General features: G+C 43.5%; 1 protein-coding gene across 1 annotated transcript in view; it reads left to right on the forward strand.

Moving 5' to 3' along the window:
• The window catches only part of IGBP1 (immunoglobulin binding protein 1), a 32,346-nt gene extending 17,581 nt beyond the window's left edge, over positions 1–14,765 (forward strand). Inside the window, exon 6 of the mRNA XM_010330901.3 lies at positions 14,282–14,765. Within this exon, the coding sequence (XP_010329203.1) occupies positions 14,282–14,433 (152 nt within the window). The 3' untranslated portion in view covers positions 14,434–14,765. The remainder of the gene's footprint in view (positions 1–14,281) is intronic.
• The last annotated feature ends 12,667 nt before the right edge of the window (positions 14,766–27,432 follow it).

The following is a 27,432-nucleotide window of genomic DNA, read 5'->3' on the forward strand; positions in this document are numbered from 1 at the left end:
TCACATCTAGAATTCAATTCTAAGCTATTAGATATGAAAAAAAAACAAACAGGAAAAATGTGACTCATAACTCAAAAGGAAAGGCAATCAATGGATACCAACCCCAAGATAACTCAGGTGTTAGAATTAGCAGACAGGGACTTTAAAGCAGCTTATTTCTATCCTCAAGGGCAGAGAGCAAAATATGTTTGTAATTAATGGAAAGATAAGAAATACCAGCAGAGAAATAGAAACTATACACACACAAAATTCTGGAATGGAAAATACAATATCTGAAAATTCAAAGTCAGTGGATGATCTTAATACCAGATTGTTGCTGACAGAAGAGCTTGTCGGTTAACTTGAAGATAAATAGAAGTTATCCAGTCTGAAAACAAAAAAGATTGGGGAAAAGTAAGCAGCATCTTGGTAGCCTGCAAAATTATGTACAGAGATCCCATGTACGTGCAATTGGAATGCCAGTACGAGAGGAGAAAGAAGGGAACAGAAAAACATTAGAAGAAATGATGGCTAAAGATTTCCCTAGATTCAGAAATGTCAGCAAACCCCAAGCAGTTTAAATACAAAGAAAATCACACATAGAGAATCTACACATGTACCCTAGAACTTAAAGTATAATTTAAAAAAAGAAAAAGAAAACCACACATAGGCACATTATAGCCAAACTGCAGGAAACCAGAGAAAAAGAGGAAATTTTGAAATCATCCAGAGATAAAGTACACATTACAAATAGGAGATCAAGGATATAAATTATTGCTGAATTTCCATTAAAAACTGTGGGAGCCAGAGATGGTGGAACGTCTTCAAAGTGGTGGGGGGGAGGAAGCTGTCAACGTGTAATTTTATACCCAGTGAAAAATATCCATAAAATGAAGATGAAATTAAGACATTTTCAGATAAATGAGAGCTAAAAGAATTCTTCACCAGAAAATTGGCATTAAAGAAATGCTGAAGGAAATTCTTTAGGCTCAGGGAAATGGTACCAGATAGAAACATAAATATTCAAGGAGCGAGGAGCAGCAGAAATGGTAATTATGTGGGTATATACAAAGAACTATCTCCCTCAACCCAATTTTAAAAAACTATACATGGCTTCTCAAAGCAAAAATTACAATACTGTCTCATGAGGTTTATTATGTATTAGATGTAATATATATGACAACCATCGCAAAAAGGGCAGAGTAAATGGAACTATTTTGTTTGTGAGATTCTTCTGTTTTATGTTAACTGATACCTGTCTATGGCTGTATAACAAATTACTCTAAAACTTAGTAGCTTAAAATAATCAGCATTTATTGTATCACGTAGTTTCTGAAGATGAGGAATTCAGGAGCAACTGGGTAGTCCTAGCTCAGAAACATTCATGAGGTTGCAGTCAAGCTGTCAGCTGGGGCTACAGTCTTCTGGAAGCTTGAATGGGACTAGAGAATTCGCTGCTAAGCTCACTGATGTAGCTGAAGACAGGAGGCTCACATAGGGTTGCTCACAACATAATAGCTTCCTTTCCCTAAAGTGAATGATCTGAGAATGACCAAAATCGAAAGCCTCAATATCTTTCATAATGTTGGAATATGACTTCTGCCCTATTATGTTGGTCATTATAGACCAACCCTGATACAGTATGAGAGGGGTCTCCATAAGAGCATGAATACCAAGAGGCTGGGATTGTTGGGCACCATCCTTGAGGCCCCCCATCACATAGTATTAACTCTAGGCTGGGAAGTTAAGGATGAACATTGTATTTCCTAGAGCAACCACTTAAAAAATAACTTATCAAGAGAATGAGAAAATAAGCCATAGCCTGAGAGAAAATACTTGCAAAAGACATATATGATGAAGGACTTTTTATATTTTACTCAAAATATACAAAGAACTCTTAAAACCCAACAATTAGAAAAGGAGCAGTTTTAGGCCAGATGTGGTGGCTCACATTTATAATCCCAATACTTTGGTAGGCCAAAGTGGGACGATCCCTCGAGCCCAGGAATTCAAGACCAGCTTGAGCAACATAGTAAGAAAGACCCCTCTCCATTAAAAAAAAAAAAATTTTTTTTAACTAGCCAAGCGTGACGGCTCATGCATGTAGTCCCAAATATTCAGGAGGCTGAGGTGGGAGGATTGCTTGAGCCTGGGAGGTCAAGCCTGCAGTGAGCCATTATCATGCCACTGCACTCTAGCCTGGATGACAGAGCAAGACCCTGTCTCAAAAAAGGGGAGCAGCCTGATTAAGAAGTGGGCCAAAGACCTTAACAGATACCTCACCAAAGAAAATATACAGATGACAGATATGCATGTGACAAGATGCTCTACATCATGTCATCAGGGCAATGCAAATTAAACAACACTGAGATACCACTATACATCTGTTAGAATGGCCAAATTCAGAGCACCTTAAATGTAAATGGAGTAAATCTTCAAATTAAAAGTCAGGGATCAGTATCAGGCCTACCTGCATGCTGTCTATAAGAGATACATTTTAAATATGAAGACAGAGATTGGTTACAAATAAAAACACTTTGGGAGGCCTAGGTGGGCAGATGATGAGGTCAGGAGTTCAAGACCAGCCTGACCAACATGGTGAAACCCCGTCTCTACTAAAAATACAAAAATTAGCCAGGTGTGGTGGTGCATGCCTGTAATCCCAGCTACTTGGGAGGCGGAGGCAGGAGAATTGCTTGAACCCGGAGGGTAGAGGTTGCAGTGAGCCAAGATCGCACCGCTGCACTCCAGCCTGAGTGACAGAACAAGACTCTGTCTCAAACAACAACAAAAAAAGATATATAGGTTGCATCCTAAATCTGAAAATTCAAAACCTGAAAGCTCCAAAATCTGAAAGTTCTTAAGGCTAATGTGATGCTTAAAGGAAATGCTCACTGGAGCATTTTGGATTTTCAGATTTGGGATGCTCAACCAGTAAGTATATAATGCAGCTATTCCAAAATAAAAAACAAATCTGAAATATGTCTGGTCCCATGCATTTCAGATAAGGGATACTCAACCTGTAGCATGCTAACAGTAAGCATAAGAAAGCTGCAGTAGCTACAGTAATATCAGATAAAGTAGATTTCAAGATAAAAAGGTATTAATCGGAGATTTAAAAAGGGCATTTTCTACTGATAAAGTGGCAATTTTTTAGGTAGACACAGCAATCATAAATGGATTTGTGCCTAACAATTTTCAAATTACTTACTTAAATACTTACAGGCCACTATAGGGTTATTAATTGGCCTAATTTCAATATTGTGTCTCAAGGAACAGAGAGGCCTGGGGACAGGGTCAAGATAGACAGTCAGTGGAGCAGTCAGAACACACACATTTACCCAATAAGCTCTCTGTTATCTATGGGCATGGTTTGTGGTGCCCCAAAACAATGACATTAGTAATATAAAAGACCACAGATCACCATAACAAATATAATAATGGAAAAGTTTGAGAAACTGTGAGAATTACCAAAATGTGACAGTGACACGAAGTGAACAAATGCTCTTAGAAAAAGGACACCAGTAGACTTGCTCATTGCAGGTTTGCCACAGACCTTCAATTTGTTTAAAAAAAAAAAAAAAAAAAAAAAAGGCCAGACGCAGTGACTCAAGCCTGTAATCCCAGCACTTTGGGAGGCCGAGGCGGGTGGATCACGAGGTCGAGAGATCGAGACCATCCTGGTCAACATGGTGAAACCCCGTCTCTACTAAAAATACAAAAAACTAGCTGGGCGTGGTGGCACGTGCCTGTAATCCCAGCTACTTAGGAGGCTGAGGCAGGAGAATTGCCTGAGCCCAGGAGGCGGAGGTTGCGGTGAGCCGAGATCGCGCCATTGCACTCCAGCCTGGGTAACACGAGCGAAACTCCGTCTCAAAAAAAAAAAAAAAAAAAAAAAAAAGCAGTCTCTGCAAAGCACAGCAGAGTGAAGCACAATAAAACAAGGTATGCTTCCACCTTCTTTTCGGATACCCATGGAATATTCACCAAGGTCAGTCATATACTGACTGGTCCATGAAATAAGTCTCAATAAATTTTCAAAAATTGAAATCACACTGACTGTGTCCTCAGACCACAATGGAATTAAATTAAAAATCAATAACATACCTAGAAAATTCTCAAATATTTGAAAATTAAACAACATACTTCTAAATAACCTATAGGTCTAAGAAGAAATTAGAAAGAAAATTAGAAAATACTTCTAACTGGGAATAAGTTCAAAAGACCTGTTATACAGCATGGTGACTATAGTTAATGATGATATATGGTATTCTTGAAAAATTGGCTGGGCGCACTGGCTCACACCCGTAATCCTAACACTTTGGGAGGCCAAGGCGGGTGGATCACCTGAGTTCAGGAGTTCAAGCCTAGTCTGGTCAACACGGTAAAACCTCATCTCTACTAAAAATACAAAAATTAGCTGGGTGTGGTAGCAGGTGCCTGTAATCCCAGCTACTTGGGAGGCTGAGGTAGGAGAATCAGTTGAGCCCGGGAGGCAAGATCATGCCATTGCACTCCAGGCTGGGCAACAGAGCAAAACTGCATCTCAAAAAGAAAAAAGAAAAATACGAAGTGAATGTTAAGTGTTCTTACTACAAAGATAACAAATGTGAGGTATTGCATCTTTTAATTAGCTAGGTTAACTGTCCCATAATGCATACTTCAGAACATGCTGTATGCAATAAATATGTTTATCTGCCTATTTAAAAATGAATAAAAGAGAATACTTTGAACAGAATGACAGTGAAAGTACAGCATCAGAATTTATGGGATACAACTCGAGCGATGCTGAGATGGAAATATGTATAACTTTCAACACTTAGGTTAGAAAAAAGGAAGATAAAATCAGTTACCTGAGGTTCTGCGTTAACAAAGGGAGGGGGGTGCATAGAGAACAAAGCAAGCCCAAATAGATGAAAGGAAATAAAGTCAGGGAAACTAGGGGTGATCGTGGCTATGGTAGTAAGGCACAAAAATTGTACATGTGTATACTCCCATGACCTGGCAGTTTCACTCCTCAGTATATGCCTAAGAGGAATGAGACCATATGTCCACAAAAGACCTGTACAGGATTGATCACAGCAGCATTATTTGTAATAGTCCACACTGAATACACTACTCAAATGCCCATAAATACTAGAATGAAGAAATAAATTTTGGTATATTCACACAATGTAAGACTATGTAGCAATAAAGTTAAACTATAGTTTGTTAGCTGTAAGTGACAAATATAGCTGAATTTCATAAACCTAATTATGAGTGAAAAAAGCCAGATGCAAAAGAGTGTATACTGTTTGATTCCATTCATACAAACTTCCAAAAACAGGTGATACTTGTGTGTGCTGGTTGAAAGCCAGTAAATGTTCACCCTTAGTTGGGGATCATGAATGGAACTGGACCTACAGGGACTTCTAAGGAGTTAGAAATATTTTGTATCTTGATCTGGGTACTGATTACATGGATGTGTTCAATATGTGAGAATTCACTGAGCATACCTTTCTATATGTATGTTATACTTCAGTGAATATGAAAAAAACCCATGGACAATATTTATGATGAAAATAGGGGGCTAGGCATGGTGGCTAACACTATAATCCCAGCACTTTGGGAGGCCGAGGTGGGTGGATCACGAGGTCAAGAAATCGAGACCATCCTGGTCAACAAGGTGAAACCCTGTCTCTACTCAAAATAGAAAAATTAGCTGGGCATGGTGACGCACGCCTGTAGGCCCAGCTACTCAAGAGGCTGAGGTAGGAGTATTGCTTGAACTCAGGAGGCGGAGTTTGCGGTAAGCTGAGATCACAACATTGCACTCCAGCCTGGGTAAAGAGCAAAACTCCATCTCAAAAAAAAAAAAAAAAAAAAAATTTACATTTAGTAGCTAAAGCATATCCTAAAGTGACAGAAGGAAAAAAAAAAAAAGAAAATAGGTGGCAGTGTGTCTCCATGAACCTCACAAAAAAAAAAGCCAAATTACCCATAGCCACAAGATCCAGCAGTTACTGGCATCTGTGTAGGAGAAAGCCAGAGTTGACAGGACATCTGAAAAACTTGATGAACAGAATTCCAAAACGGCATATTCCCTAGAAAGTATGGCAGTCCAATTTAAGAACTGCAGTTGAAACTGGGAGGGATGAGTTTGAGAGACCCACAGTCAGAAGGTCCAAAAGGATGGAATAGTCTAGTCCTTAATGGACTCTTGAAATTGATCCAGCAGATCTCCTTTCCAGGTCAGGGACTCACACTAAGGAGAAATTGCTAAGAGTAGAATTGAATTAAGCAGGACAGGAATAGAAAAAGAAAGAAAGAAAAGGTCCAGATGAAGTTAGGAAAGAGGACCAGAAGGAGGAACTCCAATCAAGCAAGTAACCATATTTCTTTAATGTACATAAAAACAGCAGAAAACAAGCCTCCATGAGTTAGAAAAGCTACTCTGAACCTTCCTTCTTTCTGCAAGTTTAGAAAAACGTATTTGACATTAAAACGAACAGCAGATTGTGGTGATGGCTGCAGAACTCTGAATAAAAAGCACTGAACTGGGCTTGGCATGGTGGCTTACACCTGTAATCCCAGCACTTTGGGAGGCTAAGGCGGGCAGATCACGAGGTCAGGAGTTCAAGACCAGCCTGGCCAGCATGGTGAAACTCTATCTCTACTAAAAATATAAAAAAGAAAAAAATTAGCCTGGCATGGTGGCACGTGCCCGTAGTCCCAGCTACTTGGGAGGCTGAGGCAGGAGAATTGCTTGAACCCGGGAGGTAGAGGTTGCAGTGAACTGAGATCACACCAGTGCACTCCAGCCTGAGCAACAGAGCAAAATTCCGTCTCAGAGAAAAAAAAAAAATACACTTTTAAGTGGGTAGATTTTATGGTTTGTGAAATACAGCTCAACGCTGAAAAAAAGGAACAGAAAATTACCAAAGTCAAATTCTACACAAAATTATTAGAAGAGGAAAAAAAGAAAACACTCCAGAAAGACATGCTCAAAAAACAGAACAAATCTGAAACATGGTATTTAAAAATGAGTTGGAAGATATTCAGAAAATAACATAGGACATGGAAGGACAATATAAAGCAGGATTAGAATAACTCAGAAATGTGACAACTTGGGGAACATGAATCATTTCAGAAATACAGGCTAAAGTAAAAGGAAACAAGAATGAGTGAACACAACAGAAAAATGCCCCACTACGGTAAAAGGAAGGAAAATTTTTAAAAGAAAAATGGTAAACAGGGTTTGAGGAAAAGTGAAATATACTAAAGATAGTAAAGAAGACCTGGCATATAGATAATAGGATTATCTGAAGAAGAAAGCCAAAGCAGGGAAAAAGAATAAATGTTAAACGTTAATATTAAGGAAAGTTTCTTGGGATTAAAAAAGCGGGCGGGGGAATCCCTCTTGGTGTTAGGTGTGACGTGACCCACAGGCAGCCATAGCAGTGCTGTGTTCGAAGGCACAGGTGCTCAGAGTGGCTGTGGAGCTGGGTCCTGGGTCCAGTGTCTGCTTGAACTGCTGTGGCACCTGTGACATGGGTGCAGGTTCAGTCTCAGGCATGGGTAGATGCTGCTCTCCCACTAAGCAGAGGACTGTGACTCTGAGGCACTACCCAGTAGCTTGGACCCAGAGACAGGGATGTAGCTGTGATTCTGATCCTGGGGGTCAGGGCATAGTAGTGGCATGGCTCTGGGGAGGGAGGGGTATTCCAGATGCTAAGACCCCAGGGAGCAGGGCACAGTGGCAATTCAGGCACCAGGAAAGAAGATACTGTGTAGTGGACCCTGGAAGCTCTATGAGGCCTAGTGCAGTGGCAACACAGCCCCAGGAACAGTGGGGCATAGCTGTGGCTTGAACTCTAGTGGGTGGGATGCAGTGCAGTGTTGGTTTTGCTCCCCAGGGAGGTGGGACCCCTCAGCAGCTCAGACCCCAGAGGGTTGGTCCAGATCCAGGGAGGTGGGGGTGCTGTGGCTGTTTGGCCCAGAGAGCAGTGTATACAGATTAGCCAAGGGTGTGTTCCTCTGGGGGGGTCCAGGGACCAGGCACCATGCAGGCTAAAGCACCAGGGTCACAGCTACTCCTCTGGGCCAAAGTTTCAATTCCCTGGGGCTGAGGCACTGAGTTGGATCAGGCACTAAAGAGGTACAACTGCTCCCCTAAACCAGGCCCAGCTTCTCCACCGGGCCTAAGCTCCTGCTCCCAGAGGGCTCAAGTGTCACGGTCACTTGATAAGAAAAGCCACAGACATTTCAATAAAAATAGTAGGTGATTTATAAAGGAAAGAAACAGGCTACCCTCAGATTTTTTGAGATCTACACTTTATGCCAGAAGAAAATGGAATAGCAGATATTTAAGAAACTCAGAGGGAAAAACTGTGAGCCAAGGAACATTATACCTGGTAAAACTGACTTTCAAGTATAAAGAGTACAGATATTTATCAACATGTGGGAATTCAAGAAATATTGTTCCCACAATCCCATGAATTTGCTAGAGAATGAGCTTCAGACAACCAAAGTGTTGAGAAACATTGACATAAGGACAGGTAGTGAGCGTTAAATGTACAGTTACTTGTAGAATGAAGATGAAATGGGGATTAAAAGGGAGACGGAGTCTGTATTGCCTTTGTGCCCAGATAATGTAGATAACTGTTTTTAAAAATGGTGAAATAGGGAAATCATGCAAAATTTTAACAGTTCTCAGTAAATATATTGGTGGGGTGTCAAAGTTATATGTAGAATATGAGATAATATAAATGAGCAGTTATTAGATATTCTAATTTTATCATCCTCTGCCTTTGAGAACTAGGACTTTTAATGTGAAAGAATGTAGATGTAATTCCAAAGAATTTAGATTTTTTTTTTAAACCCTGCAGTACTGCATATGAACTCATGAGAAATTTTATTTAAAAGTAAACACACCCCTACTTTTGCTCTATCCACTGAAAAGGCTTAGAAACAAGGACCAGCCCAGTAGCAATAAGTATACCAGTAATTCCAATTGTGATACAGACATGTTCTTCCCAATATTCCTTATTTTAAGAAATCAAGATGTCTTAGACAAATAACTAACTACAATTCTGGTACAGGAAATGTACAAGATAAGCTTGGAACATCTTGCCATAAAAGATAGGGAAGGAGCTTTCAAAGACCACTGGGGTCATAGCAAAAGCCAATTTGAAGATGTTTTCAGTAGCCAGTTTGGCTTCACAGAGGATAATTGACAGTAGTAACAAGTCCATCCAACACCCAAATCTTGGCTTCTAATACCATCCTCTAATAAATGAACCAGGACTCCTTGGAGAAATAGCTGATTCTAGGGCTGGGGTGGGGAATATACAAGATGAGCCTGGAGCATCTTGTTGTCAGATGATAGTGCACATATGATGGGATTATATCCTGATAAAGCCATTGTAAGTTGAAAATATTGTAAGTTGAAAATGCATTTGCGGCCGGGCGCGGTGGCTCAAGCCTGTAATCCCAGCACTTTGGGAGGCCGAGGCGGGTGGATCACAAGGTCAAGAGATCAAGACCATCCTGGTCAACATGGTGAAACCCCGTCTCTACTAAAAATACAAAAAATTAGCTGGGCATGGTGGCGCATGCCAGTAATCCCAGCTACTCAGGAGGCCGAGGCAGGAGAATTGCCTGAACCCAGGAGGCAGAGGTTGCGGTGAGCCGAGATTGCGCCATTGCACTCCAGCCTGGGTAACAAGAGCGAAACTCCGTCTCAAAAAAAAAAAAAAGAAAAAGAAAAAAAAGAAAATGCATTTGCTATACCTAACCTACCCAACATCGTAGCTTAAGCTAGCCTACCTTTGACCTGCTCAGAACACTTAAACATTAGCCCACAGTTGGGCAAAATCATCTAACACAAAGCCTGTTTAATGCTAAAATATTGAATATCTCAGAATATGAAGTATGATTTTTACTGAATGCATATGACTTTCACACCATCATAAAGTTGAAAAATCTTAACTTGGGGCTCTCTGTACTAGAAAACAAGAGCTCAGAAAACTATTGGGGTTTTAAAGGAACACAAGAGTCAGCTGAACTCTCACAGGCCAAAACTGGGAGGACTTGGGCAGGAAAGTACATTTAACGGTATTGGATTATCACACAAGGAATAAAATGAATGCACACCAGTCCGTTGTGATAGAAATAGGTAATTGAATAAGTAAATAAATGAGGGAGAAGAGACAAATCTCCCCTACAGAAAAACTTCAAATAATTCCTGCTTCAAGAAGGTATAGCATGACTGTTCACCCTGTAAGTGTGGGCTGTGCTTAGTGACTTGCTTCCAGAGACTGCAATGTGGAAGGAGGGAGGAGAAGTAACTTTAATTGGAAACCTACAAATACCTCTTTGGTCGGGTGATCGGGGTTATTATCAGTGTGAAGTCAGGTTGTTGCATATATAGTATTGTCCTCCAAACCCTATAACTGTAGTTTTATAAAAAATAGGCAACCCAAACTGAGGGACATTCTACAAAATACCTCACAAGTACTCTTCAAAACTGTCCAGGTCATCAGAATGAAAGAAAGTCTGAGAAAGAGCCTAGAGGAGACTAAGGAGACAAACAACAAAATGTACTGTGGTATCCTGGATAGGATCCTGGAACGGAAAAGGGACATTAGGTAAAACCTAAGGACATTTGAGTAATGTATGGACTTTAGTTGTTAATAATGTATTAGTATTGGTTCATTAGTTGTATCACAGAAACTATTAATATAAGATGTTAATAATAAGAAACTGGGTGTGCTTACGTGGGAACTTGGTACTATTTTCTCAATTTGTCTGTAAATTGAAAACTTCTAAAATTAAAAGGTTGATTTATATAGTTTTTTAAAACAGTAATTGTGGGCCAGGCATGGTGGCTCATGCCTGTAATCCCAGCACTTTGGGAGGCCAAGGCGGGTGGATCACTTGAGGTCAGGAGTTCAAGACCAGCCTGACCCACATGGTGAAACCCCATCTCTGCTAAAAATACAAAAATTAGCCAGGCATGGTGGCACATGCCTGTAATCCCAGCTACTCGAGAGGCTAAGGCAGAAGAATCACTTGAGCCTGAGAGGTGGAGCTTGCAGTGAGCCAAGATTGCACCGTACCACTCCACTCCAGCCTCGGAAGGAGTGAGACTCCTTTGTCTCAGAAATAATAATTGCAACTGCTTGAAACTCATCAAATATGTTTAAATCTGTGAGTTCATAATTATAATTTTTTTAAATTTCTGAGGTCTCAGCCCAGGCTGTGCTCAAGCAATCCTCTTGCCTTAGCGTCCCAAGTAGGTGAGACTACAGGCATGTACTACCATGCCTGGCAGATTTTTAAAGTTTTTTTTTTTTTTATAATTTTTTGAACCAATATAAATTCTTTTTTTTTCTTCTTTTTTCTTTTTTTTTTTTTTTTTTTTTTTTTTGGTAGAGACAGGGTCTCGCCATCTTACCTAGGGTGATCTCAAACTCCTGGATTCAAGCAGTCCTCCCACTTTGGCCTCTTAAAGTGCTGGGATTACAGGTGTGAGCCACTGTGCCTGGCCCATAATTATATGATAAAACAAAACCAAATTATTCAACCACAGAGGCCAATAAGGGAACTCATTATCTTGAGAAATGGTAAATAAAGGAAAAGAGTCAAGTATTTTATCTTTTCTACTAGGTAACCAAATAGTTGATGAGGGGAAGGCTGTCTTTGTAAAAGTATTTCAGTTAATTTTAAAAAGTTGAAATTGGCCGGGCACGGTGGCTTGTGCCCATAATCTCAGCACTTTGGGAGGCCAAGGTGGGCAGATCACAAGGTCAAGAGATCGAGACCATCCTGGCCAACATGGTGAAACCCTGTCTCTACTAAAAATACAAAAATTAGCTGGGCATGGTGGCACATGCCTGTAGTCCCAGCTACTCGGGAGGCTGAGGCAGGAGAATTGCTTGAACCCAGGAGGCAGAGGTTGCAGTGAGCCAAGATCACGCCACTGCACTCCAGCCTGGTGACAGAGTGAGACTGTGTCTCCAAAAAAAAAAAAAAAAGTTAAGGTTATCACCTTTTTGAAATCCCCCAGTAAATGAATGGGTCTCAGCACTGAACATCAACAGCTCCTAACATTACAGTGAGACAGAGATATTTACATGCCTCCTGATGAAGGAATGCAGCACCACGTATAGTTATTCATGCTGAAAGGATCAAATTTGAGTCAGATCAAGCCTCTGTATTCAGTTGCCAATCTGCAGAAAATCCAGGAGGACATGTTAAGACTGCATCATGAGTATGCAATCAGCAAAATCCAGTCTTTGGGAAACAAACTCTCCAGGTCATATGCCCCAACTTCTTCAACAGATAACTTGAAAGAAAGGGATGGAGGGAGAACCTGTAGATTTAAAAGATACCAAAACATTTTTAAATAGGCAACGGTAACCTCAAAAATACGATGCTAGGCTGGGCGCGGTGGCTCACGCCTGTAATCCCAGCACTTTGGGAGGCCAAGGCAGGCAGATCACTTGAGGTCAGGAGTTCAAGACCAGCCTGGCCAACATGGTGAAACCCCGTCTCTACTAAAAATACGAAAATTAGCCGAGCATGGTGGCAGGCGCCTGTAATCCCAGCTACTCGGGAAACTGAGGTAGTAGAATTACTTGAACCCAGGAAGTGGAGGTTGCAGTGAGCCAAGATTCTATCACTGTACTCCAGGCTGGGAGACAGCAAGGCTGTCTAAAAAAAAAAAAAAAAGTGATGCTAACTGAAAGAAGTCAACCACAAAAGATCACAGATTCCATGATTTTTATTCCATGTATATGAAATGTACAGAATAGGCAAATCTATGGAGACAGAAAGTAAATTCATGGGCTTGGAGCTAGGGGCAGGGAGGGAAGGAATGGGAATTAACTGTAAATGGACACAAGGGATCTTTTGGGGTTATAGAATTGTTTAAATTGGATTGTGGTGATAGTGGCACAACTCTGTACTAAAAAAAATACATTGAGTAAAAAATGGATGTACAAATGGACAATTACAGTGTCTAGTGATGTACACTTGGGTAATAAAGCTGTAATAAACTCTAGGAACTTATTACTATAAAAAGCAATATAGTGGTTACTTTTGCCAGGGGGAGGAGAGTTGATTTGTATAATGTACACAGAGAGGCTTTTGGGATGGATACAGGAGATCTGTTTCTTGACCTGAGTGGAAGCTATAAGGCCTCTTTATAAAAATTTGTTTTCTATGTACTTGTGTGGTTTCTACCATCTTTTATTTTATAATAAAGGGTTTTAAAGAAATGAACCAGGCAAGGTGGCTCACGCCTGTAACCCCAGCACTTTAGGATGCCCAAGACCAGCCTGGGCAACATAGGGGAAGACCTTGTCTCTACAAAAACTGTAAAAATTAGCCAAACATGGTGGTTCATGCGTGTAGTTCCAGCTAGTCTGGAGGCTGAGGCAGGAGGATGACTTGAACCCAGGAGTTTGAGGCTGCAGTGAGCCGTCATCACACCACTGCACTCTAGCCTAGGCAACAGAGAGAAGCCCTATCTCAAAAAAGGAAAATATGAGACTCCTGAGCTGTTAAAAGATATCAGATACCCACACATTTCATTCATAATAATGAGACTTGTTTCTCATGAGCAAACTCAGAGTAGCCAGGAAAATGCTGTTTTACCTCACAAAAGAAAAAAATGCAAAAGAGATGCAGCAGTTGGTTGAATTTCTTTTGGGTGTACACTGCATGATAAGTGGCCATTTGGACCTCAGAACCTATTTATTTCAAGCACTGCAAAATAATATGTAGGCATTCTCTTCTGGTAGGTTCAACTGCCCTGTGATTTTCAGTTTTATGCACAAAAAATTGTATGACTATAGTAAAGGAAATGGATGGAGGAGGACATGTCAACTGCAATCCCACCCCACCCCCCCGGCAACTCACAAATCACAAATTCATAAATTTGTTTTGCTTTCGTGTTTTTGGAATGCTGGTGGTGTTTGGTGGTGGTGGTGGTAGTGTTGTGTTTTGGGACCAGGGGGTGTTGGCCGTTTTTGCAAGATTTCTCTTCCAAAATAGAATTCATTCTGAGGGGCACCTTTTATGATTTTTGCCTTCTTGTGGAAACCACTCAGAGCATCCTTTGGTACTATTTTTTAACATGCGATATATTAGGTAATGCAAGTGCTCTCCCCGCTTCCGCTGGGCCCAGGGTAGGCAGCTGGCTGTATTCCTGTTCTCATCGCATGTGGTTGTGCTCAGAGTGGAACCGAGGCCCCTGACGTTACTTATTAACATTCCCTCAATTTCTCACCTCCCTTTCTAATTTTTCCACTTTTAGAAGAAGAATTCAGAAAAGCAGCTCAGCAACAGGAAAATCAAGAAAAAAAGGAGGAAGACGATGATGAACAAACACTGTACAGAGCTCGGGAGTGGGATGACTGGAAGGACACCCATCCTAGGGGCTATGGCAACCGACAGAACATGGGCTGATCTTCCCACAACACCACAGGACTGCAGGGTGCACACCTCCCCCGCCAAGAAAAATCATGCAGTCCTCCCCTCCCTGGGCTCCCGCTTCAGCTCTGTACAACAAAGGCAAAGATGCTAAATCTTGCTTTGCATTCAATAAAGTGTCAAGTGATTAAGTGTGTATTTGTATCCTAGGTGATGTCTTGTTTTGGCATCGTCATCCTCATCATGTTGTATTCTAATTTCTTAAGTAGAAAGAAAAGAGTGCTGAGAAATGGCTCTGTATAATCAATGGCTGTCTGAATTCTCTGAAAAAATAAAAGTCCCCTCTATTACATGAGCCTGTGCAGAAATACGGCTTTCAGCAGCTTTTTTTGATGGGGGAGTGGGAGCATTGAGCTGTGAGTCTCTGGGCCTATGGGGAGATGCTCTTTGATGTGGGCAGTGAATTTGTCCAGCATCAGATCTACCCAGGCATTCTTCCTACTAGGCCTATGATATGAAGCCATGTAAGGAACACCCTGCACCGTGAAGCAATCCAGCACTATAAGGGGAGAGCTTTCTGTGCCACACAGTGCTGTTTTCAGAAACTATAGCTGTAGGTAAATGGACCACAAAGGGATGTAGTCTACTTCCCGGTCCTATCTACCTGTCCTAGCTTGGCCAGAGAAATGAGAGATACAGAGGAGGAGATAGAGAGTCATCCTTGTGTGTATCTGAGGCCAGGGCCTTTACTGTCACACAAACATTACCATATATCCCTCAGGGTCAAGAGCAGCCTCAGGCCATAGCCTAACTTTTTTTTGAGACAAGTCTCACTCTGTTGCCCAGGCTGGAGTGGAATGGCACAATCTTGGCTCGCTACAACCTCTGCTTCCCAGGTTCAAGCGATTCTCCTGCCTCAGCCTCCCAACTAGCTGGTGGTATAGGCGCCCACCACCACACCCAGCTAATTTTTGTATTTTTAGTAGAGATGAGTCCTTATCATGTTGGTCAGGCTGGTCTCAAACTCAACCTCAGGTGATCCACCTGCCTCAGCCTTGAAAGTGCTGGGACTGTAGGCATGAGCCACCACGCCTGGCCAGCCTAATTCCAATTGGTCCTTATTGCCTATGCTGCGAGATACCTGGCACAATCCAAACTAATGGCCTGGGTAAATGTGCCACGGTGGTCATTTGGCTGCTTAGTGAGGTGCCTGCAATCACGCAGATAATGGGTGTGGAGGAGGGGGACAGTACAGATGACACTGCAGGGCACCTACTTTCTGGGGAAGAGAGAAGACAGTATCCTCAGTTCTTGCGTTGGTATCCTATAAAAGCAGCCATGTGTTGAAACAAATGATCTGCACAGAAAGCATACTTCTGTGGCTTTGTTACACGGGTTTTCTTTTAAGAGGAAGATGACTCAGCCCTCCTAGCTTCTGCAGTCTAGCTTAGTAGAGGGGTTTGAAAAGGAGACTCAGTTCCCTCGTTTATAGGGTGGTTAGTGGAGGGCTGTCAGGTGATGAGGGGGAGGTTGTGTTTCGTGGGAGATGATAGAAGACTACCGATAATCTATTTGTATACTGCTTAATGAGAGGAGTCATCTCACCCTCACAACATAAGCTCCTGAAACTGGGAGAACACAGATTAAATTCCCCAAAGATTTGGAAAGCATCATTTTCTGCTCTCTTTCAATGGTTCCCAGCCTGCCTGTAGCAATGGCCTGTTTCTTGCTTTTGAAACTCCACCCCGAGTTTATTCTCAAATGGGCCAAGTTGGAGTTCCCTTCTTGGTCCAAGTACATTTAAGATTGGGCCTTCCAGAGGGTCCGGCTCAATTAAACCCCTTCAAACATCCTGATATCTAAGAGGCAAACCAGACAAGGTGGGTTTGAATTCTGGCTTTAAAAATTGCAGGCTGATAGAAAGATAAACTCTCGCTAATTGGTGGGAGCTAACAAAACAATTGAACTCGGAGAGATAGAGAGTAGAAGGTTGGTTACCAGAGACTGGGAAGGGTACTGGAGGAAGGGGTTGGGGGGATGGGGATGGTTAATGGGTACAAAAATATATAATGAATAAGACCTACTATTTGATAGCACGACAGGGTGACTATAGTCAATAATTGCACATTTAAAAATAAAAGTGATAATTTTTAACACAAAGGAGAAATGTTTAAGGGGATAGCTATCCCATTTTTCATGATGTGATTGTTATGCATTGCATGCCTGTATCAAAACATCTCAGGTACCCCATAAATATATACAGCTGTAGCAGGAGCGGCCGCGAGAAACAGATCTCGAACACCGAATGGGAAGGAAAAGGGGTTTATTATGTCTGGGAGCCGGGCGATGATTTGTCTAAAACCCAGCTCGTTTAACAAAGGAAGGTTCTGCCTTTATATAGGCGTATGCTCTAGATATTACATATGGAAGAATCTTAAGTTTATAGACAGATATCACGAGTGAAAAGGATTTTGGATTTACAGCTTTAGGAACCACATGTGAAAAGGCTTCTGAGTTTACAGCTTTAGAAATCACATATGAAATGGTTCTGGTCCCCGGACCGAGGAGTGGGGTGGGGGTTTGATCTTGTTTTAAGTAAAAAGTGTCTTCCGGAAAGTTTCCCCAATACCAAGCGTGTTATTTACAGGAAGGTGGATCAGGACACGCCAGCTGGCCTGCTTTTTTCTTCTATTGAAATGCATTGTGGAAGTCGAGGGGGAGGTGATCCCAGATGCCTGGGTCTCCTTCCTCACACCTACTATGCACCCCCAAAACAAGAAAATTAAAAATTGCAGGCTGTGTGATGTGACCTTGGGCAATAAAAGCCTGAACTTCCTTTTCTTTGGCCTGTGAGGATTAAACGAATAATGGCACCTATTATAATAAACTCAGGCAACTAAAGAGTACGTGCTTTCCGTTAGCTCAGGTGACTGCAGTCTGTCCACTGAGAAGGGAAAGGAAATGGACAGATGTCAGGCCCCTAGTATGTGCCAGGCACTTTCCCACACTGTTAATACAAGGACCCTGCGAAATTGATTTCTTTAAGTTCACACTGGTAAGATGTTACGCTACTGTCATTTTCCATGTGCTTCCCAATTGCTTGTGCTTTTGGCTGTGTCTTAAAGCTGCTTCAAAGAGGAGCAGCTTTAAAAATCTAAACTAAAACAACTATGTCTACATCACTGGAGCTCTAGAAATTCCTTCTTAGCTGACTCACCAAAGAAAAGGTTATGCCGGCTCCCCCGCCACTGCCCCCTCAGCTGGGGAATAAGAAGACGGAGGTGGTGAGCAAGCCCATCTTCCTCCATTTTCCTTCCCTGTTCTGTCTGCCTGACTGCCAGAGAAACCAAAAAAGCACCACCTTCACTACTCCCACCAGAGGCGAGTTCCTTCAGGGTCCTAGAGTGAGCTGGGTTTGGTGGATTCCCGGAAGCAAAGACTCCTTAAAGCTCTCAATGATAGTACTGTTTCATAGTTTGCAAAACACTTTCACATATGCTGCTTATTTCATTCTCACAACCTGTCAAGCAAGATCTGATATCTTCACACAGCTAAGAAGTAGAGCGCGCAAACAGATCAGCTTAGCCAAAATATTTGCTCTCTGTGGCCCTCACGTGGAGGCCAATTAGATTTGAAAAAGGAGAATGCTAGGCACTGTTTCCTTTAATGCTGTTACACACTGATTTGTCCTTTCCACTGTTGTTCCCCTCCACACCCCTGTGAGAAAAGACAACGGGAGAAATGAACTGACTTCAAACCCAGGTCAAAAATCTCAGTTCTGGGGGCTTTGCTGCTCCCACGCTGAGTGGCCCCAGACAAAGTTTTCTATCATTCGAAACAACTTGAAAAGGGGAAAACCACCTCTCTGTGTCACTCACACCCCAGAAAGTCCTCCTCCGCTGACCCTGGGCCTGCAGTTGCTCATCAGCACAACAGGAGCATTGCTATCGGTCTCTGCTGGGCACGATACAACAATAGGGTATTGTTATCACCATCCCCTTGCAAAACAGCTGTCCCCAAAACTTGTGCATCATTTCCTCACAGATTCCTTGTAAACCACTCATCCAAGGTGCAAGTCAACAGGGCATGGTTCACTTCTGTTCCATCACAAGGTGACGTCGGTTCTAGTACCAGCTCTGTCACTGTCTTAGCCCCTCTGAGATGTAGCCAATATCTTCCCTACTTACCTCACAGGCCAGGGTAGAGAGCAAAGGAAATCAAACAGGCAAAAGCACTTTGACCAGTTATAAGACACGACCCAAGAGTGAGGAGTAAGAGCAGGAGGCTGTTGGTAAGCTGGAGGGATGGAGGAGGGGGTGCTCTTTTTTTCATTAAAAATTTTTGTAATAGAGATGGGGTCTCCCTGTGTTGCCCAGGCTGGTCTCAAACTCCTGGGTTAAAGTGATCCTCCTGCCTCGGTCTTCCAAGTAGATGAGATTACAGGTGTATACCACCATACCCTGATGAGTTTTGTATTTTTTGTAGAGATGGGTTTTCACCATGTTGCCCAGGCTGGTCTTGAACTCCTGGGCTCAAGTGATCCTCGTGCTTGGCCTCTGAAAGTGCTGGGATTACAGGCCTGAGCCACTGAGCCTAGCCTTTTTTTTTTTTTTTAAAGTCAGCAGTTCCTGACTTCATTTTAACCCTTGCTCCTCCAAAGCTTCCTCAATCAATCTTCTAGATGTCACCACCAGCCAAAAGGTGACATGCTTTTTTCGAGTGCTGAAATGACCAGCAAAACAGAGAACTCTGTACAGTGAAAACCGAGAACCAGTTTTTATGTATCTGACTGCCAGGCCACCTTTGACAAATGTATATGAAAAGATGATGGGCAAAGTCTTAGATTTCAGTGTCTTGTTCCAACTGGCAACAAATCCTCCAAAGAGAGTAGAATTGAGCAATGTCTTAGGCCAGCCTAGCCCAGCATGGTAGCAGGAATAAAAATTATGGCTACTGTGTATTAAGCACCTTCTATATACTAGGAACTTTACATACAATATTTCTGATCCTCACAACACCCAAGTTAGATACTGTTATAGACTCAATCTGTCGATGAGGAAATTGAAGCTTAGAGAAGAGATTTCCCAAAGATCACTAAGCTCTAAGTGGTTGAGCTGGTGGCCTGAGGACATATGAAGGTAGGAAATACATCCTGGTGGTACAGTGCTCTCCTCCCCTTTCTCTCTCCAAGCTTTAAGCAACAATTCCATCAGCTTTGCCTGCTGGCCCCTTCAGGGACAGTCTGAGACCTGCTCACTAGGGGCAAATCCCCACTCAGAAATCTACCCTTTCTGGGGCCCTTGCATCACTCAACCTGCAGTGGAACATTCCTGCCCTGAATGCCAAGCCCACCTACTTTCCCTTTCCCTGTCCAGCCTTATTTAGCTGATCTTTGTTCAAGTAACTCTTTTACTTTTATATTTTTTTTAGAAACAGAGTCTTGCTCTCTCCCCTAGGCTGGAATGCAGTGGTGCAATCATAGCTCACTGTAACTGTGAACTGTGCTCTCTTTAACCCAAATGCCATCACCTCATTTTTAAAAATAGAGACAGAGTCTTGCTATGTTGCCCAGGCTGGAGTACAGCGGCTATTTACAATCATTGCACACTGCAGCCTTGGGCTCAAGCAATCCTCCTGTCTTAGCCTCCTGAGTAGCTAGGATAATAGATAAATGTCCACACTCAGCTATTTTTTGTTTTATTTTGTAGAGATGGGGTCTTGCTACATTGCCCAGGCTTCAAGTAAACCTTTTAAACTTTCTGTCCCAGCCTCTCACTCAGGGGTTCCTACATATTTTCTGTCTTTTTTTTTTTTTTGAGATGGAGTCTCGCTCTGTTGCCCAGGCTGGAGTGCAGTGGCATGATCTCAGCTCACTGCAACTTCTGCCTCCCGGTTCAAGCAGTTCTCCTGCCTCAGCCTCCCGAGCAGCTGGGACTACAGGTGCACACCACCATGCCCAGCTAATTTTTGTATTTTTAGTAGAGAGGGGGCTTCTCCATGTTGGCCAGGCTGGTCTCAAACTCATCTCGTGATCCACCCCCCTGGGCCTCCCAAAGTGCTAGGATTACAGGTGTGAGCCACCACGCCTGGTCAGTTCCTACATATTTTCTAAGCCAGTCAAAGCATCTCTTCATCTACCAGGGCTTTCAGGACAACTAAGACCAGACCCAGGCCGTAAGTGCATGAGGTTTGGGAGACAGGGGCTGGGAAGAAGGATTTCTGCCTGAACTCTGAGGCTCTTCAACACTCAGTAACAGATACGGCCTCTGCTACCCTGGTGCCCTTGGCCCTGAGCTCAGAGGCATTAAGAGATTTGTAGAAAGACTTCCTCACCAGCTTTATTTCACCTGTCTTCCCCTTTCCTTGTCTATCTTCTCTACTCTACCTCCAGCTTCCCTGATCACAAATATACTGGAGGCTATCACTAGCCCTGACTGTTTCACTGAGCTCCCAGACCCGTATCCTGCCATCTGCTACACAGCTCACCTTGATGAACAAACTGAACTCAAACTCCACAGTCTTAGAATGAACTCATCACATTCCCCACCCCTCTCTCTCCATCAGAGCTTCTTATGTCCCCATCACCTACTTAGTGCTCATCCTCAGAAGCTCAGGATTATTGCTGGTTTTTCTTCCTGACCAAGCAAGCATTCAAATGTCTGCTGAATGAATTACCGAATGAATGAGTCCCATCATGAATCATACTTCATCAGGCAGATTCACAAGAATCCAGCCTCTTTCTTTTCATATTCAAACAACTTTGCATAAAAGAAAACTTCGAATCCCTTCACCTTAAAGCAGCAATCATTTCTGTCTCAGACTGATGGATCAGTTTAGTCTATCACTGAAGAGACCAATTTCTTTTTTTTTAGCAAATACATTCAATGTGGAGGTCTGCTTTATAGTCTGCTTTTAAAGCTTAGCATATAATACTACAGAGTCTGCCTTACAATAATTTTAATAATGTTTAATGACTGCTGATTAGTCTATAATGTTGCCATATAATCGCTTACTTAGCCAGCCCCAGATTTTGAACATTTGGAATGATTCCAGGTTTTTACTGTTGGTTTCTTTATTCATTAACAGAGTAAATTACCTTATTTGCCTGTGTATGCAAAAAGAGGTCCCTAGAGGGGGTGGAGTATTGGGTTGTTAGAGGCCAGGAGTGAGAAGGACACATTTCACTGAGCTCGCATAGTTTCTTTTGAATTCTGAGTCATGTAAATATACCAGCTATTCAAAATATACATGTGAAAAGCTTACTGTACACCAAGCATCGTGCCAGAAGCTGGCTGTAGAGGTGGGGTTTACATTCCCAACCCACCTCTTTGATATGTGTTCTCCCAAAAGTATGTATAATGTGCCTTGGAGACCCAGAGGACAGAGCAAGGAATGACATTTTCACTGAATCTTGAAGGGTGGGTAGAGCCAGTCAGGTTGACAGGATACTGCTCAGCATAGGAATGGACACTTCCAGTTTGGGGAACTAGGCTGTATCTGGCGTGGTGTGTAAGTGATGGGAAATGAGACTCTCAAGAAGGGTGGAAACCAGTGTAGAAAGGGCTCTGTGTCCAGGTCCTGGGGTCTGAATTGGATCCTAGAGGCAATGGAGCCTTTGGAGTGTTTGAAACAAAGCAGAGAGACGGTAAGAGCTATGTTTGACAGCAGCCCCTCTAATTGCAGAATGGAGACCAAAGGAAGGGAGGTGAGCAGGCAGCAACCTGCTGTCGTCCAGGAGACAGTGACAGGGGCCCAAACTAGGGGACCGACTGTTCCAGTTCGCCCAAGTTTACACCAGTTTTAGCCCTGGAAGTGTGATGCCCTGCTTTTTGCCAGCTAAAACTAACTCTCTCTTAGGCTAAAAGCCGTTCAAGCTTTATGTTAGCTTCTTGAGCCAGACAGACTCCATCTTAGCTTCTTCATTTTAGTTACTTTCCCACCATTAAGCATGTAACTATAGTATGTAGCTGGGGCAGGCCGACACTGGGCACCTCCAGGAATGCATTTGTTGATAAGAGGCCGAGTTAAGTGGCACCAGCAGAGCCTGGGAATGCAGGTGCTGTGGAGCGCCCAGAGCCCCAGTTATCTGTAAGTCATATGTCTTTCATGACAGCTTTACCCCTCGCACCTGGCACTGTTTTATTTCGCAGGTACTAGTTTATCTTTTAACTTTTTGCTCACTCTGCTTTTGTGAAAAATTTGCCTCAGCTAGATTCCCCCTCCCTTTTAAAACTAGGGTGTAAAAGACCACCTAACTTTTTTTAGGGGCCAAGAGAATTTTGGGCGTTAGCCATTCTCGGTCGCCGGCATAATAAAGGACTCATAATTCAATCTCAGAGTGTGGCGCATTCCTTGTCTCGCTTGGGTGCAACAGAAGTCCAGCATCCTGGGCAACTCCTCATCCCAGGCAAACTGGGAGGGTTGGTCACCGCCCGCCAAGACCCTGAACCAAGACCCTGAACCAAGACCCTGGAGGCTGCTCTTCCCTGGGCCTTGCCTAGAAGTGATCCAATCACTAATGCTTCCAAGGATTTTAAATGTCCCCTGTTCTGCCCTACCCTCTATCGCCACGGGCCCCTCCTCCCACCACCACTCCTGGGTCTATTTTCACTGGATTCTAAACCTAGAATCCAGTGAAACATAAATCTCTTTACATATCTAGGCCTCCTGATACGTAAAGAAATTTGTTTGGAAATCATCCCCATTTACCACTTTCCAGACTTTTCTTCTTCTACTACTCCCCTCCACCAACCTGAGGCTCTTATCAGACTAAACTTTCTCCTTACCAAAGCAAACTTCTAGCCTTTTGTGTATGCTGGGCCACCATGAGAAATGTCATGCTCTCCACTTCTCAGCCCATTAGAGCACACTGCAAATACTCGCTCCCCACGGCTGAATAGTAGCGCTAGTGAACAGCTGCTGGATGGCAGATACTACATGAGAAGCTTTTCAAACACTGCTGCTAAATCTCACAGCAAAGAATTAGGATGCATCCTTTTCACCAGATGAGGAAACCGAGACTCAAAGAGAAGAAGTGTCTGGTCCAAGGTCACACAGCTTCTAGCGTTCCCCTCTGTCTCCTTTGAAATTCTCTAATGACTCCAATCCTTGTATTGATGACATATGCACTTCTTTTATTCCCTGTGTCCTCTGCCCCCTAAACCAACACCCAAGCAATTGTAAACCTAGTACAATACCAGGCTTTAAGTAGGGCCTTGAGAAAAATTTGGTGAATGAAGGGATTAGGTATACTCTGTCTAGAATACCTAGCCTGGTGCTTGGCATTAAATAGGTTCTCCATTGCTATTGGTTATTGTTGTTGCTTGAGACAGGGTCTCGCTCTGTCATCCAGGCTGTAGTGCAGTGGTACATTCTTGGCTCACTGCAGCCTCGGCTTTCTGGGCTCTAGGGATTCTTCCACCTCAGCCTCCCAAGTGAGTAGCTGGGATTACAAGTCTGTACCACCACGCTCAGCTAATTTTTGTATTTTTGGTAGATACAGGGTTTCACCACGTTGGCCAGGCTGGTCTCTAACTCCTGGGCTCAAGTGAGCCACCCACCTCAGCCTCCCAAAGTGCTGGGATTACAGGCGTGAGCCACCACGCCTGCCCCTAATGTTTTCAACTGAGCTGAAATTGTAATACCTAACCAAATAAGGGTAGGACAGAGGGAGAAGATCAGAAGAAAAGAAATAATGGCAAAACCTCAGGTATCCAAAGCTTTCTAGAAATGAGTCATTCCAGGCTGGGCGCGGTGGCTCATGCCCGTAATCCCAGCACTTTGGGAGGCCGAGGCGGGTGGATCACGAGGTCAAGAGATCGAGACCATCCTGGTCAACATGGTGAAACCCCGTCTCTACTAAAAATACAAAAAATTAGCTGGGCATGGTGGCACATGCCTGTAATCCCAGCTACTCAGGAGGCTGAGGCAGGAGAATGGCCTGAGCCCAGGAGGCGGAGGTTGCAGTGAGCCGAGATCGTGCCATTGCAGTCCAGCCTGCGTAACAAGAGTGAAACTCCGCCTCAAAAAAAGAAAAGAAATGAGTCATTCCAAAGGCTGAGGGTGAATCAGAGCTACCCTCGCTTCCACCGCCCTGTCTGAACTCTCTGGTGCCAGTCCCCTTGATCTGTTTCCTTCCACTTTTCTCCTTTGTTTTTCTGTTGCCCCTTGGAAGTTTCTTTAGGGTCCAGCTTATCCCAGCCCCATCTGGTGAGCTCACAACAGTCTCTTGTACTGCCGGTCCAGGCCTCTCTCGCCTGATCCATTTCTCCTCACTGCAGCGGGCCCTCTTCCACAGAGCACTCCCTCACTCCCTGGGCAGGCAGGTGCTTCTCTCGTCTGTGCAACCCACAGCACCCCATGCAGGTGTCTGCTTTTACACCTACTTCCAACACCGGACTGTGAGTGTTTTGAGGGTGGGAATCACGTCAACCTTCAATGTCTACAGATGAAATTGGCAGGCCCTTTGTGCTCCTTGGCAACCTTTCCTTCTTTATTGCTTACTCTGAGGCGGCCAAGATTTTGCTTGTTGGTTGATGAATTGTAATTGGGAAATCACGAGTGCTGGCTGTTCAGGGTTTATCTGCTAGCCTAATTCTCTTCTTGCTCTTTCTCTGTTCCCTGATGTTTATGTTACACTTGTCCATTTGGCTCAAGAGAGCTCCAGCTCGGCCACTGTGCTCTCTGTCTTTGGGAGCAAAGGGTGGCCAATCTGGGTCTGGGCCCAGCCCTGCCAGTCCATCTTGCCTCAGGTATCAGGAGACCTGGTCTCCCTCACAGGTTCCACAGACATTTACTTGAGTGCCTGCTCTGCACCAGACCCTGACCCAGATATTAGGGAAACAGAGGTAGAAAACTGTCTGGCCCTGCCTGCCTCTATTCCTGAGTCGCCTAGAGCCCTTTCTAGATGTCGCCATTTACCCATCTGAAAGTAGAGGGAAACAGAGACATGATCTGTAAGGGGCGTTGGACCTCTTGATACTGTGGATCTTGTCTGTCCTGGGTACTCTAAGCCCCTCCATATTTCTGCTTTCCCCCAGAAGAGCCAGGCCTGCCTCTCTTACCTCTCTCCCTCCTCCCCTACAAATTCCAAGCAGATACACTCCAATACAGCCCACCTTCTATGTAGTCAAGCAGCCCCATGAAGCAGCTGGAGAACCCCAGCTAGCCCGGAGGGAAGATAAGAACGAGGAGGAAGAAAAGAAGAGGAAGGTGTCGTCTGTCAGATGACCATCTAGGACACATGGGGGAGTGAAAGCACATCCTGACATCCCAAAAAAGTTCCCCAAGCTCAGCTCTGAAGAGTCACATTAGTCAGTCTAATAAAGGAAGCCCAAAGCAGAGTGGGGGTAGGGAGATGATAGAGTTCCGCTAATCTCCCTGGAAAAGGGACCAATGCTCTCTTGCACTCGTAGAACCCTTGATACCATTTTTGTATCTGATTTTCCCAGCAACCCCATCGGTTACATTCAACAGATGTTTTCGACTACCTTCTATATTCAAGGCCTTCTGCTGGGAGTACTGGCCTTTTTCTGTAGGACACATCACAACTTCAAGTGTACAAACATTTTATTTTATTATTTTGATTTATTTATTTACTTATTTTGTAGAGATGGCATCTTGTTATGTCACCCAAGCTGGTCTTGAACTTCTGGGCTGAAGCAATCCTCCCGTTCAGCCTCTCAAAGTGCCAGGATTACAGGCATGAGCCATGGCACCCAGCCTAACATTTGTGTGATTTTTTTTTTAATGTCTGTCTCCTCCACTAGACTGTAAGCTCAAAGGAGGCAAGAATCATGTCTGTCTTCTTCCCCACTGAATCCTCAACACCTAACAACAGTGCCTGGCAAACAGCAGTCACTCAATAGATAGTGACAGAAAAAAATATATCTAACATGGTGAAACCCCATTTCTACTAAAACTACAAAAACTAGCTGGGTGTGGTGGCATGCGCCTATAGTCCCAACTACTAAGGAGGCTGAGGCAGGAGAATCACTTGAATCCAGGGGGCAGAGGTTGCAGTGAGCTGAGATCACACCACTGCACGATCTGCCTGGGTGACAGAGCGAGACTCTGTCTACAACAAAAAAGAAAAAAAAAAAAAAAAGGTTTGTCTTCCATTTTCCAAAGGCTATTACACAAAAGCAAGCCTCAGCCTGAAACACGTTACTTGTTCAATATATGTTACTTGAACTAAATGAGTAGTAACGACAGGAAGTGATGCCAGGTTGTGTGCTAAGCACTTTATATTCATTCACTCATCTAATCCCCAGAACAACCCTAGGAAGTAGGTACTATTATCGTCCCAATTTTACAGATGGAGAAACTGGGCCATAGAGGTTCACCACCTTACAAGCGATAGAGCTAAGATGTGAAACCCAGCTATCTGGCTCTAAAGTCTGTGCCCCTAACCTACACTGCATTCTAGCAATGAATGCTCAAACTGAACTCTAGAGAGATGGATTTTTTTCCAAAGGTGTCACAGGAAGAGCATGGTGGAGCTGGGAGTGGGAGCCAGGTCTTCTTTCTGTGCAATGCTTCTCCCACTCTATGACAAGGTATCTGACCACTGAGACAGGGCCCCTAGGACTAGAGGCACAAAGAGGGATCTGAGGAGTCTATTAATAGATATCCATGCAGAGAAACACCCAGTGGGCTAGATGACTCTCAGTAGACGACAAGAGGAGACAAAGGGTAACCACTAGGGCAGAAACAAGTGTGGCTGCCAAGTACCTTTCCTTAAGCAGGGAAAGGGAGTGGGGTGCTTTTCAGAGGTCCTATTTGAGGCCTAACCTACTCTCTTCCTGCACTAATTTATCAAGGGTGCCCCTCCCCCACAGCTAGAGCCATTCCAGGGCCATTTGTGCTTCATTACGATTGAGCACACTGTGGAGAAAGGATAAGACTGGGGAAATTAGATAGCCTGATCTGCAACCTGGTGTGTGGGTAGGAACATGGGGCGGGGCAGTGGAGAAAAGGTTTGGTCAAGCCTGACAAAACCCCAGCAGCTAATCTCATTCCACGATAAGAGATTAT

The sequence above is a fragment of the Saimiri boliviensis genome, chromosome X (assembly GCF_048565385.1).
Source record: "Saimiri boliviensis isolate mSaiBol1 chromosome X, mSaiBol1.pri, whole genome shotgun sequence".
Classification (NCBI taxonomy): domain Eukaryota; kingdom Metazoa; phylum Chordata; class Mammalia; order Primates; family Cebidae; genus Saimiri; species Saimiri boliviensis.